This window comes from Panthera leo, chromosome D2 (genome assembly GCF_018350215.1).
Source record: "Panthera leo isolate Ple1 chromosome D2, P.leo_Ple1_pat1.1, whole genome shotgun sequence".
NCBI classification, from domain to species: domain Eukaryota; kingdom Metazoa; phylum Chordata; class Mammalia; order Carnivora; family Felidae; genus Panthera; species Panthera leo.
Window position 1 is genome coordinate 61,485,304 of NC_056689.1, and position 17,306 is coordinate 61,502,609.

Below are 17,306 nucleotides of genomic sequence, written 5' to 3' on the forward strand. Positions count from 1 at the left end.
AGCAGGGGAGGGGCAGAGAGAGAGGGGAATACAGAATCCCAAGCAGGCTCCACGCTCTGAGCTGTCAGCACAGAGGCCGACGCAGGGCTTGAATTCATGAGCTGTGAGATCATGACCTGAGCCAAAGTCGGCCGCCCAACCGACTGAGCTGCCCAACAGCCCCAATATTATTTTAAAAACCAAAAGGATAGGAGTTTCCTTTCTCTTGCTACTGGGGTACTGGGGAGTGTGGATGGAAATCACCCCACCGAGCACACTGCTGCGGCACCAGGCCCAGCCCGCCGGGGCCCTCCACCGATGAGGCCCGAAGCAGCCCCTGCCTCACTCCCAGCTGCATCCTCTCTCCTCCACCTCCTACCCCACCCAAGACCTCTGGGGTGCAATCAACTTTTATGAGGCAGCCTGACCCCTCCGAGTAAGAGCTATAAACAGAGAGGGCTGGGCTCTGGCCCGTCAACTAAAGAACCAATGCAGAACCAGAAAAAGGGCTCCGGTTCTCACCTCCGTCCCAGCCGTGGCTGCCAGAACAACCCAGCTCTGGGGCCCACCCGAAGGACCCCACAGTGACAGTCGGCTCCAGTCCTAAGAAGCAGAGGAATGATTCTCCCAAGGAATACTGTGAGGAGGTGTCTACACAACAAACTGAGTTCCCTCAACTGGCATTTGAGGCTCTCAGAAGCTACCCCCGACCTTTCTCCTTATCCTCCTCCCCCACATGGGTTTTGCCCTTGTTTTCCTGGCAGATTCCACCTCCAGGACCTTTGCCTTTCCCTTCCTTGGAATGCCCTTCCCCGCTTTTCCCACCTAAACCCTACTCCTTCCCATCCAAATCCTAATTACTCCTCAAAGCCCAGGATGAGCCTGCCTGTCCCAGCCCGGCTTCCCTGAAAACTCCAGTTCACAGAGAGCACTCCCCACTCCTGAAAAGCTTTAGGATTTCCTCGTTATTAAAGCTATGACCTATGTTGTGCTTAACACGTGCCGGGGACTGTTCTAAGCTCTTCACATTTATGAACCCATTGAATCTTCACCACCACCCAACGAGCTAGGTCCTATTTCCCCCACATTTTATGTTTTTTTACAGATGAGGAAACAGGTTCAGAGAAAGAAGTAGCTTGCACTGGGTCCCATGGTAGCCAGTGGTGGAGACAGGCTTCCAGCCTGGGGCCTGCAGAGCCCAGGTGCTCTCCCACAACGCAGCCTTCCAGATGCACATGACCTGAACCCCTTGGTTATTTTCATAGCCCTCCCTCACTGACCCAGCTCTGAAGGGGAAGACAGCGACAACCTCACAGACTTCAGTGTCAGAGACCAGGGTAGAATCCCAGCCTTGCCACTCAATTACTCTGAGAGTCACAAAAACACCGCGAGCCTCAAATTCTACATCTGCAAAGTCGGGATAAGAAACACCTCCCTACCTCATATGGTTGTCACATAGTTCAAACAAAAGGCCCTCTAAAAAGTACCTTCTACACTGCCTGGCACATAGTCAGTACTCGCCTTCTGAGTCTTCCCCTTCTCTCCTCACTGTGCATCTTGACACCCTCACTGGACTCAGCTCAGCACTTGTTGCCAAAGTGGTGCCTTGTCTAGAGGTTACTCGCGGGCACGAAAGGGGCCTTCCTGTGGTTTGCCCTCAGGCCCTCCTGTGCACACGTCCAGACCCCTGACCTCTCCGTTCACCTGCTTTCCTGTGGCTGACTCCACTCCAGGCGGCGGCAGCCTGGCCCAGGCGAGAAGTCACATGCAGCTCTGGGAATCACCTCTTGAAATGCTGATAGCCCTACTGGACGCTTCCATTATTTTTGGCAATTGTCATGGCAGAGAACAGCCCTGGCCCTGGCTCAGAACCTGTTTCCAAAGCCAGAGCTCCACCTCATTTCCCACACACACCCCTTGTCCTTCCTGTTCCCTGGATCCCTGTCCTAATCCATTATGATTTTTCCTGGATTCTCAGAACTCAAGAGGAGTAAGTGTAACTACCATATGCATAACTCTATTATTTGTTTGATTTTGTTTAATTAAGAGGCAAAAGGGAACAGGGTTGCCTGTTAGACTTTTTCTGGCCAAGAACTAGTCTGGTCAGTGACTCAGGCTGAGGAAATTAGAAGGCAATTTCCAGGGGACTGCCATGCAATCCCAAAGTCCTAGGTCCTAACACTTCTCTAATTCATGGCCTCCACTGGCCATTAACTCATGCTGGCCCTGGAATATCTCTTTGGGAAATGCAGCAGCTGGCACTTACGTTTCTGGAGCTGGAATAAGTCTCCTCTAACATCAAATAGGTTTATTTTTCCCTTCCCTTCACTTCCCCTCTGCCTGCCACCACACACGGTGATTCCAATCCTGATCTGTCCTCACCCCCTCCAAACCCGCACTCAGGTCCCAAAAGGGCCATGATAAATGGCTGGTTGTGCTCCATGTTCCAAAGGCCAGTAGGATGTGGTTGGTTGTTCCATGAGCAGGAAGCTTTGTCAGACCCGTGAATCACCCCTGGATCACTCACTCGCCTCCTTGGAAAAGGAGAAAAAACTGTTCTTGTGTGTATGTGTATGTGTATGTGTATGTGTTTGTGTAAGAGGGAAAGACAGAGACAAAAAGAGAAAAAGAAACCAGGCAAGAGTAACCCATGTGTAGTACTGACCTTGGGGCTAGGGTCCTGTTTGACCTTGCCCTTACTTGATGACCTCTCTACTCCTCTTCCTTAACCCATGTCCCTTCCCTTCCCCTTCCCAGCTTATAGCAGCCATTACTAGATCTGCTCCAGGAAGCCCTCCAGGTCTGAACAGCTGCTCCTTGTTTATCTGTTTCTGTTGTGTGTTGGGTGTTTTCCATGGGGCATGTAGCCCAATTTCCCATCACACTATGAGCAGCTGGTCTTTCCATTTTTGCCTCAGCCTTTCCTTTTCTCTCAGCTTCACCTACCAGGTCTTACATGTACTCTAGTGTTTTGGTGATCATCAAACAGAAGGAACACCAGATGGAAACTAGAATATGTTGAATGAGCATGGTAGGGACCAGGTACTAAGTAGAATGCTTTACCCAGAATTATCTCAAATCAATTCTCCAAAAGTCCTGTGAGGTTACAAGCGAGGAAACTGAAGCCCAGAGTGGCACAGCTAGGAAGGGCCAGAGGTGGGATTCAAACCCCGATCTACCCAACAACACTCATTTGGTAATGGAACTGGCCTTCAGAAGACCCTTTCTACAGCTGCACGTCCTTCCTCCTATAACACTGGATCCACACTCTAAGGGCTTAGAGAAAAAATGAAGGGCAGAGAAATGAATGGGTCTAGAGCCAATTCCTAAAAATGTACTCCCAGGACCAAGACCAAATTCTGTGATGATCTAAACATACAAGAGGATGTACTATTTCCACAGTGTTGATCCTTAATTCATCACCTCCTGCATCAGTGGGGACCAGATATCATCCTGGATCCACTCCATTCTCCCTGCCTCACCATGCTCGCCCTCCGTTGCTTTCACAAACTCACCTCCACTGCTTTCACGAACTCTGTGGCATGAGGTGAATGTCCCACGGGACATACAGTGAAGCAGTCCTCAAGACCACCATGCACTGCTCTCTCAGTGACATGCAAGCCCGAGCCTGGTCTCCCCACCCTGACTTTAGTTGATGAAAGGGCCCCATTTTAGGTTCATATCCTCCTTAGCAGGTAAGCTAACCTGTTTACCCAGATCTGCCTTATATTAACTGGGAGACTCTGGGCAATCTCTAACCTTTGCAAGTTAACCCACCTCTCGAAAGAAATCAAAGAACATACCCAGGTTAGGGTGCATTAGGGTACATCTGATGAACTGTAGGAATCACACGAAATCATGAATGTTAAGTGTTTGGCACCGCTGATGGTAACTGCTAACAATGGCTATTATTCACATTCCCTAAAGAGTCCTGTAGAGGATCAAAACATTCATGACTGATATTTGTCTGAAATAAACAATCAGGAAAGGAAACCACTGTAAAAGCACAATGCCTCCCAAATCCAAACAAATACTTTGTTCTAGATAAACGAGCTTCTCTCCAGTGCCATATGACTTGACACACACCTACACGTGCATGTGAGTGCAAAGAATTATGGTAAACCTGAACTAGAATTCTTATGGAAAATGTTTATATGAAGGTATCTGCAGGTTGCATCCAGCATCATCAGGACCATTTGAAAGACAAGCGGTCTGAGGCCAAAGTCACTTGACCTAAGATCTCCCCAGGGGCAACTCATAAAAGTCAAGCGAGGAGCCCAACTCCACGGCAGGGAGCCTGGTCTAAGTGGCAGGTGCCCACTTTCCCTGAACCCCACCCAAGCAGGGGCTTGGCAGAGAGGAAGGAAGCAAGGGCTGACAGCACCATCCAAACAATAGAAGCCACTTGCCTGTCTTTTCATAAACAGACTAAAAGCACAAGACCCTCGGTGTTTAGGCAGCTCCCCCTTGTCCTGGAGACAAGCACACCCTTTGCTGGATGTCCTGAGAAAAACTTTCCACTGTGTTCCCAGTGTTCTGCAGCCAGCAGAGCCCCTCCTGCTTGGGCCCCAGGCTTCTCATCAGCCAGCTCCAGCTAACGTGCACATCCCATAAAAACTCTCTGCTCTGCAATGTGCCAAGCCACAGAATAAGAATTCACCATCAGTGGAGGAGAGGCGGGAAGGGGGTATGCTTCTCCAGTGCAGAGGGCTTCCAGAACATCTGCGACTTGGGCTCAGCGCATCCTGCCAGCTACCCACACCAGAGTACCTTACCCAGGACACTTGACCTTCTGGTGTGTGGTATCCACCGTAGAAGCACCATGAGGGGAGGAGATCCTAAGCTTCAGAGGCACAAGCTCCCCCAACCTGCTCCTCCTGCCGCTATGAGCCCAGCTGACACTTTCTATTATTGGGTCCCCTCTCCTTATATTATGCCCCATTAATGCCCCAAATACGTAGGAACCTCTTACTATCACCAGATACTTGATTTCCTAGTCAACTCCAACCAGACTTAAGGGTACTTAGATGAACAAAACCCACGCCATGTTCAAAATGCCAGTTAAACCCAGGTGTTGTGAATGGTTGTGTTGCAAGTGACTTTATCCCGTCTCCATTTCCCTCCATTTCCTCTTCTGTAAAATGCGGGGGGTGGGGGGGTGGTGAGCCTGATGAGTCCTGCCAGCTCCACAATTCGACAACATATAACACTTTCTCCTTTAATTGTTTTCTACAACCTTATTTTAGAGCCCTGTATGGCCCCAGCTGTTCAGTGACATCACTCCCTGTCCCAAACATAATGTCGATTCTTACATGGGAAGCAGAGATGTCCTGGGAAACGCTGTCTACAAAAAGAGAGGAAATGATCATTTCAAGGGAATCAGACAGGACTTCTTTTGTGTTTTTCACATACAACAAGTTATTATCAATCTGAAAACCCGAACTCTTTCCCTCTTTTTTGCCAGACCATTAATAGCTACTTTTCAAAAGTGCTTTCTTAGTCAGAATCTCACCAATAGTAAGCTATCATTTAGTGAGGGCTTGTTACCTGCCAGGAACTGTGCTAAGTGCTTTTCATGGATGATCTCATTTAATTCTCCAGACCACTCTATGAAATAGTACTATTATTATCCTCACTTTAAAAATGAGGAACGCTGAGTCCCACAGAAGTTAAATAACTTGCCCAAAGTCACATAGCTAGTTAGTGGCCAAGCCAGGCTTTGAACAGGACCCTCCCCCAGCCCCAGCACTAACCACATTTCAGTGCCGTCTGCAGTGGGTACCCAGTTGTTTTAGCAACCTTTCTGGCTTGTTGCCAGTACATTCAACATCTGTAATCTTGGACATCACTGGTCAGAGCTAAGATCAGATGTTTCACGTAAAATCGAGAGCACCACGAAAAAGCACCACGTGGGTCTCAGAGCAGAGAGTGCCATCTGTTGAATGCAGGGCCTGCCTTAACTGACGACTAGAAAAGAGAACCCCTAAAACTTAGCCTGCCACGTCTGAAAAAAATGGTTAGGAAGGCCAACTTGATACTAAGTGCTGGGATGTGCAAATGGACATCTGTACCTGGAGCAGGGTGACCACATAGTAACCCAAGTCCTCTAAAAGGAGCTTTCTTGAAATGAAGATGCTTGCTGAGTCAAGCAAGGAACAACTCCCCCCCCCCCCCCCCATGGGCACCCACCTCTCTGTCTGGTCAGGAACCAGACTCCTTAGTTTACCTCCTCTCCAATCTGAGCCCAGGCCCATTTATTCGATTCTTAAAAAAAAAAAAAAAAAAAAAAAAAGCCCCAAAGTTCAGAGCTATTGGTGATACAGACAGAAAGAGCAGCCTGAGGCTGACGTTGACGTTGGCACAAACCTTAGTCCTCTTCCAAGAGAGAAATAAAAGCCATTTCTCAGAGAGCAATGTGCAGTCTAGGGCAGCAACCTACAGCCTGTTTTAATTGTTAAAATTAATGCTTTGAGCATTCTAAATCCTCCTTTAAGTGCCTAATTTGCAAATAAGATGCAGCCCTTCTGCTTTGCGTGCCTGGCTGTCTCTTCTTTCTCAAGTACAGAAGCAAAGCGGTTCAGACAGGCGTCCTCAGCCATCAAGGACACCATGTTTACTTCCTAAGGTGCGAAGGATGGCAAGACAGGACCGGCTGAGATGAAAGGGGGACGTGTCACACAGACCCAGGGCTCAGCTCGGCTCAATCAACCTTAGCCCCTTCTCATTAATTGTGGGGAAGGAAGGGGGAGGGGCAGCCGGCCGTTCCTTGGAGACCACAGCAAACATTTGCCTCCTCGTGTCTGGAGACGGAGCATCACTTAAGAGGAAATGAACCCGGTTAAGGGTCACGTCCAGAGAAGGGATAAAAGGAAAAGCCACAATTCTCCTCACACCGACGGACACAATGACTTTAAGAAGGAAATCAAAGCTCAGGGCTGAGGGTGGAGGTGGGGCAGGGGGCGCGGCGGCTTCCCTCTGCCCCCAGACCCAGGCCTAGGGAGGCAAGGACCAGAGCAAACGTGGGAGGACAGCACGAGGCTTCCTTCCCCAGGACAAGCCTCAGAAAGACTCACGGGGCGGCGCGAGAGTGAGCGACCCAAAAGCCCCCAGGGAGGGCCAGGAGATGCTCTTTCCCAACGGAGCTACTCAGCTAGGGCTCGACGAAAGCTCCCCCCACAATCCATCAAAGCTCAGGCGGACAGATGACTTCACCGTTGTAACAGACAAGGGCAGCCACTTGCCAATTCCAATGCCAAAAAAAGAAAACGGGGGGCGGGGGGAGTGGAGAAAGGACAGAGAAGGCTTCCCTGGAGATCACAGCCCTGCGAAGAAACTCCACAGCCGAGGGCTGCCCTGTGGGCACTTAGCTCCGGGACTGAGCGGGTGAGGGCGAGGGGGCCCCCCGGGGGTCCTCGGGAGGGGGGGGGTGTCTCCGGCCAACCCCCCGCAGAGGTCGGTAGGGGCAGTACTCACGTAGTGCTTGGAGGGGTTCCTCCGCTTCTCCACATCCACCACCGTGGCGTCCTGCACGCAGTAGGCCAGCATCTTCCCCCCCACAAAGAGAGTGGCGCCCTCCAGCGGCGTCACCTTCTCATCCCGGTCCGGCTCCCGCTTCTTGCCCCGCTTCTCGGGTCCCGGGGCCACCCAACACTCCGGCCCCCGCGTCGCCGCCGGGGCTCCTGGCGCCCACAGGTACGGCCCCGGGACAGGGACGGTCCGGGAGGGCACGCGGGCTCCTTGCGCCCCGGGCGGCTCCCCGTGGGCCTGCCGCGCGCCCCTTCCCTCCCGCGCCGCCGCCGCCGCCGCCGCTCTCCGCCTCGCCCGCCCGCTCTCTCCGCCGTCCGCCGCCCGGTGGGTCCGGCGGGAACTGGCGGAGCGGAGGAGGGGCGGGGGTGTGTCCCGCCGGCGAGGGGACGGGGCGGGGGCCCCGGAGCCTGCTGTCAGCGCGCTGGGGAGGGGCTGGCGGCGCCCCTTCGCCGCGCTCGGGCTCCGGGGGGCTCGGCGCTGGCTGAGGCTGTGGGCGCAGGAGGCGGAGGCAGGGCCGGGCCGGCAGGGAAGGGAAGGGAGGGGAGGGGAGAGAGGGGAAGAGCGCGGGGAGGGGCTCCGGGCCCGGGGGAGGGGCTCGGGGCGACTAGGAGGGGGCTGCAGCCCGGCCCCAGAGGCCTGGGAGCGCCGGCGCGCCCCCACCGAGCGTGAGCGCAGCCAGCTGCCTGACCCCGCCACCGGGCTACTTCGCCGGGCGCAGAAACTCGAGGTGTCTTTGGAGGGAGGAGGGGCGGGGGAAGTGAACCCAGCGCGCCCCCATCCTGGCTTTCCGTCTTGGAGCGGATTTGTGCCTTTTTGTCCCCACCTTTACGTCCCCCTCCCACTCATATCCCCAGAACCTTGTAATGAAAAGTAGTTTATTACCCCGCTGTTACTGCCCAGGCTCCCCGAGGAGGGGACCGGAATAGGGAAAGGGCCGGCATTAAATCCTTCAAGCCAGAGCCTCTTTTGATAAATCACCTGACCCCCCCCCCCACCCTTGCGGGTCACAAAGGGTGAATTCTCCCCGGAAATGTGATCGATCCAATGCCTGAGTCGTCCATCGATCTGGGCCCGCGTAACTAACCCGTGACATCATTTACCAGTGAGCTTACAAGACTGCATAACACCCCGGCCTTAAGCCCGGGGCTCCCCCTGGAACCCTCCCCAGGCGGGCCAGGAGGGAAGGGAGCACACAGGAGGGAAAATGCACCAGATTGGCCCCCCCACCCTTCACCCCTGCTCATCACTGGCCCCTTTCTCACCACTTCTCTGACTTGCGCACTTGTCCATCCGTGGACAATTTACTCCCCTCCCCCCATCGATTTCAATATTCTTTTTCATTCTAGTTTCAAATATTTAAAGAGGTGGTGTTTTCACAATTAATTTCTATTGTTTCACAAACACAATAAAGCTTTGTGAGCATAGACCAATGTGAAACGTCTGAAATGAGGGCCAAGAGTTTTATGACCTTATTGTATTAACAGTTTCTTCCCTGCACTGTCAGGACCCATGCACCAATCTAAGATTATTCACACATTTGCATGGTACAGAGTACCCCACATTCCTCCATCCTTCTCGCTGAAGGATGCTAGAACACCAAGGGATGACACTATCTAAATACTTAACCTTGAGCAAATCACTTCATGCAGGTATTAGACTTACCTTAATGTTCTCATTGGTTGAACGTGGGTGCCAAACTAAATGGTCTTTTAAGATTCCTGCCTGCATATACTCCAAACTCTAAGCAGTAGTTACTCCTGTGAACTGTTTTGGGTTCTTTGTTTTTCATAATTAACTGGTATGGATTTTTGATATTTAAAAAATGAATAATAAATTGACTATGCACCTATTCTATGCTCATTTATAAGACATTAAGAGATGGAAGAGAGTGTGAAAGAATTCAATTAATATCTGTGGAACTGAAAACTGAATCTAATTGAAATATGCTTATCCTTTCCCTCAAAGAGTTGAGAAACAGGGATATCATTAAGCCTGTATATAATAAAATGTACATTAGGACATTAGAAAATGGAGGCGTAGAGCAGTCAAGGGGAGCTTCATGGAGGAGGCTGTCTCTGTGCTGAGCCCTGGAGGATGGGCAGAGTTCAGAACACCACAGAACACCATCGGAACATCATAGCAGAGTTTGGAACACCTCCTCTGAACTCCTCTAGGCCAGCAGCACTTGCCCTGAGCTGTCTTGACATGTGTGTTTGCCCACAATATGCTTTTTTTTTTTCCCTCTGAAAGCACCCTGTGCACAGGGACTGGCTATAAGCCATCTTATACTCCTGTGCATTCCTCAGATAGCCAAGCATGGTGCCATGTACGTAGTACTAGTCACTGTACAAGAATCTGTGGAGCGAGGGGCGCCTGGGTGGCTCAGTTGGTTAAGCATCTGACTTCGGCTCAGGTCATGATCTCGCAGTTTGTGGGTTCGAGCCCCACGTCGGGCTTTGTGCTGACAGCTCAGAGCCTGGAGCCTGTTTCGGATTCTGTGTCTCCTCCTCTCTCCCTGCCCCACCCCGCCATGCTCATGCTCTGTCTCTGTCTCTCAATAATAAATAATTTTTTTTAACTCTTAAAAAAAAAAAAAGAATCTGTGGAACGAATGATCAGGGGAAGAAGAAAAGATGGAGTGAGGAGAAGCAACATGTGTAACCTGAAGCCTGAACCAGCTGAGACAGACAGAAGACCAGAAGGACAGTGTCCACCAGGTGCAAGGGTAAGGGAAGGGGGCGAGGCACAGGAGAAGGAGATCGAGAGAAGGATGGGTGTGGGACATCCAGACTGTGACTAGTCTTGACACTAGGCCCAGGGCTTCTCTATCGGAGATGTTGAAAGCCTTGTGGATGCTAGAGCAGGTGTCCTAGGAGAAGGTGATCTGGCAGTGATGCTCAGTGATAGGAAAGCCAGGAGGCAAGGTGCCACTGTTCTGAGCAAGACTCATTCCCCATGGGGATGGAAGGTACACCTGGATAGGCCCTCAGCCCTGAGCTCCCCTCAAAGGAAGGACTGGGATCTGGGAACCCAGGAGGGCCTGTGATGATGAAGCAAGACAGCCTGTGGGTTCACCGTAAAAGGATTCATAATGGCACCCAGCCACTCTTCCTCTGTGGACCTCAAGGCATTCTGGAAGTGCTAATTAAGCCTGAGAAGCCCCTGGTGAGGAGAGCTGGTGTTCAACTGTTGGAGGGAAAGAAGAGAAAGGCAGTTAGCTTGTCCTGGGTCCCCTTTTGAATCAGAGCAGTCAGCTCACCAAAGAGGCACTAATGGCTTCCCACTCACCATCTTTTTCCTGCACTAAGATCCACACTGAACAAAACTCTAAACACAAGGGATCTGGAGGACAGAGGGAAGGCTCCATGCTTCTCCACTGTCCTAATGACTTTGTGTTCGCCTACAAGGCATTGGCCTTTTGCCAGTCTCAGAAACCCCGTACAACCTGACATTTCTTAAATTCAAGGTCCTTTTTTTTTTTTAACGTTTATTTATTTTTGAGGCAGAGAGAGACAGAGCATGAACGGGGGAGGGTCAGAGAGAGGGAGACACAGAATCCAAAACAGGCTCCAGGCTCTGAGCTGTCAGCACAGAGCCCGACGCGGGGCTCGAACTCACGGACCGTGAGGTCATGACCTGAGCTGAAGTCAGCCGCTTAACCGACTGAGCCACCCAGGCGCCCCTTAAATTCAAGGTCTTTACACACAACGTGAGTACTCCCAACTTCCCCTTGCGCTCCCGAATTACCTCAATTAAAGGGAGCAACTGAGTGGCGGTACCCACCCCAACCCCATGGTGCCGAGATCTCTGGGAATTATTAGTTGGGCAGAAGTAATTTACATCTGCAGGGGGCAGGGGGGGAATCTTTTTTCCCTCCTGGGGCTGTATGTTCAAGAGGCTGTGAGTGTAAAATGGTACAACTCTCTCTTCTTGCCAGGGTAATTTCAAACTCACACAGATCTGTTTCCCAACAATGAAGGAGCCCCAAAATGCTTTAGGCGTTTTTCTTCAGCACGCTTTTACTGAGTGCCTGGAACTCCCCAGAAATGACTGAGACTGGACAAAGGCCGCTTGGAGAAGGGACTGTGTCCCACCTGTTCAATACCCCAGCATGCCTGGCACATAGAAGGTACATTGGCTGGTCTGTGTTGACAGCATCTGCTTGAGGAGCTAGCAGCACCGGAGAAGATTCGGTAAACCCGTATTTTGCCACTTCCATCCATGAACTGGGGATGACTTCAATCCAAGGACATTGTGTGAGTTCACCATAAAATTATAAAAATACCAAATAAAAGTTTAGGATAAGTAAGGATAAAAGAGGACCCAAAATAAAGATGCAAACTGATACCTAAACATCTGATTTTTCAAAAAAAACAGATCATTGTACGTATTTGAGAACAAAGAATCTTCCACTTGGGAGGAATCCAAGAAGCTCCTTATCCCTCTAATTTTACAGAAGAGCAAGCTAAGGCAGAGAAAAACTAAGCAAGTCGCCCCTTGCCACAAAGCTAGGTAGTCCCAGGCCAGCAATCTTTCTCCTCCCCCGCGCTTAGGAGCCTGTTCACAGGCAAGAACAGTTTGTTGAAGGAGCACGCTCAGTGCACTGACAAATCCATGCAGATCCAGAATGGCGCTCTCCCTTAAACCCCGAGTCCCTTATTCCGATGCTCCATTCACACAAGCATCACACTGGCTGCCTCGACCCCCATGGAGGCAGCATGCCGCTCAAGGGCAGGGAACATGTGTGTCTTCCTGGAAATCCCACCCCAGAGCCCACCCTGCTTCCTCTGCCATGTAGTCTTCATGACCACCCCAAGGGAGACAACCACAGGAAGCCACTGAAAACAGCTCAGTGCTAAACAAAGGCCCAGTACCGCTCCCTCTCCTTTTCAGAAAGTTTATGGCAGTTGCTAACCACGCATTTGGTTACTAATCATACATTGCCCTATGACAGCTCCACTGCTACTGTATTGAGCACCGATCAACACCTTTTATTGCTCATTAACTTAGGCTGTGCTTAGGCTGTGCCTCCCAAACCGGCAAGAAGCCTGTGAGGGTCTGGAGGACTTCTCCAGACTCTGGCACCACCTTTCCCTCCCTGCCCCCACCATTGCACCCTGGCCACCTGCCATACACACCCCATCCAACGCAAGGCTATGTACATTCCAGGCACTCAAGAAATAGTTGTCTTTTGACATTTCTGAGCTCTTAACAGTTAACTGCAGGTGCTGATGATAAAAGTGATGTCTAAGAAGAGCTGAACAGAGTTCTGGAGCAAGGCTTATACAACCTGGTTTCTAGTCCGGCTCAACCACAACCCATCCAGCCTTGTGACACTGACATCACTTCCCACCTCTGGGTCTCTGATGATCTTTCTGGTCCCTTCCATGCCATCCGATGGTGTAAAACTACTACAGTAAAGTGAGGTAGAAGTGGACTCTTACCCAGAGATGTGTAAATTTGAGTGAAATTTGGGGCCCCCTCCTGGCCAAAGTGGTTTTAGCACCTTTAACTCCAGCAGCTAGCTGGCCCTAAGGGATCCCTTACAGTCAGTCCTCAGCCGACCTCTGGCCAGGTATCAATGACCTGCCAATATATGGACTATACACATCCAGGGCATTCCTGCTTCTCTATTTCTTTTCTTCCTTCCTTCCTTTCTCTCTCTCTCTCTCTCTCTCTCTCTCTCTCTATCTCTTTCAGATCAGCCCTAATATTCTTATGTTTAGGGAGTATCTTAAGGATGGTCTCTCCTGAATTTGAAGTAGACACTGAGGCCAACTTCTGTATTCTCCAGAGAAAGGTAAATTGCTGGCCAGACTTCTCCTTTCTTTGGTTGCTGTGAAATGGGAGCGGGATGAGGTGCCAGAATTGCCCTATCGGTTCAGCCCCACTGTTCAATAATAACAGGCCCCTCCTGCTTGCCAAACCAGCAGGTAGGGGAAGCCACATCTCTCTGTCACCCAACACAGTAAGTATATCAGTGAAATCTCAACAGGCTTATTTACATGGTGTCATTGAGAGTCTCAGCATCCTGTCTTAGCCTTGACTCTGGTGAGGGTTCTTACGCAGCAGAATTTTTTCATAGAACCACTTTCAAGTTCCAAACTTAGCAAATGATCATGCCCCTGGAATACCAGAGAGAAATCCAATAACTTGCACGGCCAAAGAGGACAAGGACATAATTTGATTCACAGAGGGGGAAAAAGTATCATTCTATAACCCCAGATATCTGGTCCCCAGACCAGGGCATTTTGTTTTAAGAGCCTCAGCTTGAGAGTATGGATGGTTTCATATATCTATCTCAACTAGTGAGCATGCCTTCAAGTGTATTCCTGCCTGGTTGGGGTCACTAGCATCATCTTGTATAAAAGATCAGTCTGCGTAGTTCCATTTGACCATAAACCACCAAAGATTTTCTTTTTCAAAATCCCCTGAATTTTCCAGAAGCTGACAAACCCTAAGTTGGCCACTGGATGACCAAAAGAACAGAAAAAAAAGTCACTTTGGAAATTCAAAGGCAATTTCTTTAAATAGTCCAAAGCCACAAAAAAAAAAAAACAAAAAATAGGAGTCTGGTTTTGTTTGGCCCCCAATTTTTTTTTTCAGTTTTGTATTCAGAAATGTCATAAAACACTGTTCTTCATCCTTTTTGAACTCATGTCTATTTCAAGTGAAAGATTCAAGACTCAAACTCAGGTCTGGCTCCAGCTTATGTCCTGCCTTCTCTGTCTGAAGCAGAAGATAACCCCATTGTTGATTCATTGCTTACCCAATAGGCTAGAGCAGGCAGAGTAGACTTTATTTAGTAGACTGGATTTTCGCACCTAGGTGAATCTGGCTGGGATTTGGACTGTCAACAAGGTGTTGCCCTAGGCAGATTACTATGATCACTTTGATTAATGTTACTGCCTAATATATGAATAGTGCATATCCTAGTTAAGACTCTGGTTTACAAATACTAGAAATTGAACTAGTTCAGCTAAAAAAAGAAAAGGGTTCTTTATTTCCCATATACAGTGGTTGCTCCTATCCACAGACATCAGGGCTTCTCAGAACCAGGAAGTAGCAAATCTTTGAGAACATGCTCATTTTCTCCATCTCTTATCTCTGCTTAGTACTGTGTGTTCTATTTTATTCTTCTCTATCCGCAGACCATGTTTCTCTGCTTCTTCACCCACATAGCAAGGGCCCCCCAGTGCCCAAGTATCTACCACTCTCTCAATTCCAGACACACCTGAGACTCACTGGCTGCCTCTGGAGTCCAGATCCCAGTTCCCAGGAAAAACAATCTCATTGGCTTAGCTTGAGTCACATGTCCACCACATGTCCACAATTATCATGGGGTGGAGTTATCTATTACAAACACGACTCTGGAGAGCTAACCCACTAAGAAACATGGCTGATATGAGTGGCCCATACACCCCAGAATATGCCTACTAAGTTATTGTTTACTTTTAAAGGGACCTCATTTGTTTATTTATTCACTCAATGAATATTTAAGTTACCAGCATGTTCCCCCACTCCACTAGGAACTGGGGCTGTATACATGTGGGGCAAACCAGACCAAAGTCCTTGTCCTCAGAAAATCTTACCACCTTTAGGGAAGATAGACATTGTTTTAAAAATCTTACAGGCATTCCTGGGTAGCTTAGTCGGTTAAGCGTCTGACTCTTGATCTCGGCCCAGGTCATGATCTCACGGTTTATGAGATTGAGGCCCACGTTGGGCTCCTCGCTGACAGCGGGAGCCTACCTGGGATTGTCTCTCTCCCTCTCTCTCTGTCCCTCCTCTGCTTGCTGTCTCTCTCAAAATGAATAAACACTTGTTAAAAGCATACAAATAAATGTAAAATTATAATTCTGACAAATGTTATCAAGGTGAGACAAACATACACCAAAGTATGAATGGTGGTAATCTCTGGGGATGGAAATTTAAAGTCTTAAATTTTGAAAATTAATTTATTTAAAAATTTAAAAATTTTATAGCACACACGTCCTTCTGTAATAATAATTTTTAAAATTTTTAAAAGGATCACTATCCTGGTGAAGGGCCCAGTGGGTGAAGGGGACAGCTAGAAATTCTGCAGTGGTATACAGGAGGCGACAAGAGCTTGGACTAGGATGATGGTCTTGGGGTGAAGTGAAGGGAACTGGAGGAGACAGAGTGGCCTCTGTTTGGTGATGTTGGGCAGGGATGAGGGAAGTAGAGGTGCTAAGGACAGTTGTAGTTTCTTGGCCTGTGGAACTGGGGGGATGGACAGTGGTGCTACTCAGTTTTCTGCCTTTCTTCTAGTCTATAATATATGGGGGCTGGTCTAGTCAATATCAATAGTTCCCTTTAGCTATCATCACAATAACCATAGTAATATCAGCAATTGTTTAGTAAGGCCCTACTGTGTGCTGTGCCAGGAATTCTGCTGAGTGAGCACCATACTCACGTATCAATTCCACAAATGGGAATTTAGTCAAAAAGAATAGCCTCCCTCGTGGAGTTGAACTAGGTAGAGGAAACAATGGATCAGGCAAGGGAAAACCAAGACTTTGGGGCCCCCTCCAATCTCTATTTTTAAAAAAAATGTTCACTTTTTTATTTTTGAGAGAGAGCACAAGCTGGGGAGGGGTAGAGAGAGAGGGGGAGACACAGAATTCAAACCACTTTCCCAGGCTCTGAGCTGTCAGCACAGAGCCCAACATGGGGCTCGAACTCACGAACTGTGGGATCATGACCCGAGCCAAAATCAGATGCTTAACCGACAGAGCCATCCAGGTGCCCCTCAAATCTCTATGTTTTTTTTTTAATGTTTGTTCAGCATTTATTTAATGAGGGCAGGGAGAAAGAAATTTTCTACTAAATGTGCACTTCTTTCTCCACATTCAGAGTAAGGCATTTATTACGAGGATTGAAAGCAATGTTTTCTTTCTCTTTTTTTTTAAATTATTTTTTTAATGTTTATTTTTGAGAGAGACAAACAGAGCACAAGAGGGGGAGGGGCAGAGAGAGAGGGAGACACAGAATCCGAAGCAGGCTCCAGGCTCTGAGCTGTCAGCACAGACCCCGATGCATGGGGTTCAAACTCTGGAACTGTGAGATCATGACCTGAGTGGAAGTCGGACATTTGACAGACTGAGCCACCCAGGTGCCCTGAAAACAATGTTTTCTGAATCATCTTTTATTTCCTGGTTCTCCATACTTGGATAATGTCACTCACACACTTCCTATGAGTAAAAGTAACTTACATGGATATAGCTTCAAAATCTTAAAAGATATTTTAAAAGATATTTTAAGAGTTTCTTTTTTTTCTTCCTTTAACTTTCATGGAGGTCAGATGTTTGCTATTTTTTGAAGTTCTCTTTTTTTGATTTTGGGGGAGGGGAGAGGAGGAGGATGTTTTCTGAATAGTTAACTTCTTGGGAGGCATATTAAAAGTTTGAACTTACTTAAAACCAATCATTCCTTCCAAGGAAATAGCTCTAGGCTGTGGATTACTGCACATTGACCTTGCAGCTGGGAGTGACCACTGCTGACTTGCAAAGCTGAGCTGGCTGGGGTCAGAGCTGGTCCAGCCCAGTCTACAAGTGCAAAGCATCCTGTACAGGCACCCTGCAAGAAATACTCCACAGAGATGGGAGGCGGTGGTGAGAAGGGATTTGTAATTTCCACTTGAGGATGCTGTTTAATGTGGCAGGAACTGGACCTTTTGTGCCAGGAGATCCTTGGAAAATCCCACCCTTTCAGGCCAAAACTTAGTTATTTGTCTACCCTGCTTACCACATGACAGGTTACCGCTGCTCAGATTTTCC

At 49.0% G+C, this 17,306-nt stretch overlaps 1 protein-coding gene across 4 annotated transcripts in view; it reads right to left on the minus strand.

Annotated features, from left to right (window-relative positions):
* Positions 1-7,665, minus strand: part of SH3PXD2A (SH3 and PX domains 2A) — a 235,296-nt gene extending 227,631 nt beyond the window's left edge. For all 4 annotated transcript variants that reach the window (XM_042907910.1, XM_042907909.1, XM_042907912.1 and 1 more), the window contains exon 1: positions 7,453-7,665. In XM_042907910.1, coding sequence (XP_042763844.1) covers positions 7,453-7,524 — 72 coding nt within the window. In that variant the 5' untranslated portion in view covers positions 7,525-7,665. The remainder of the gene's footprint in view (positions 1-7,452) is intronic.
* Positions 7,666-17,306: the final 9,641 nt, after the last annotated feature.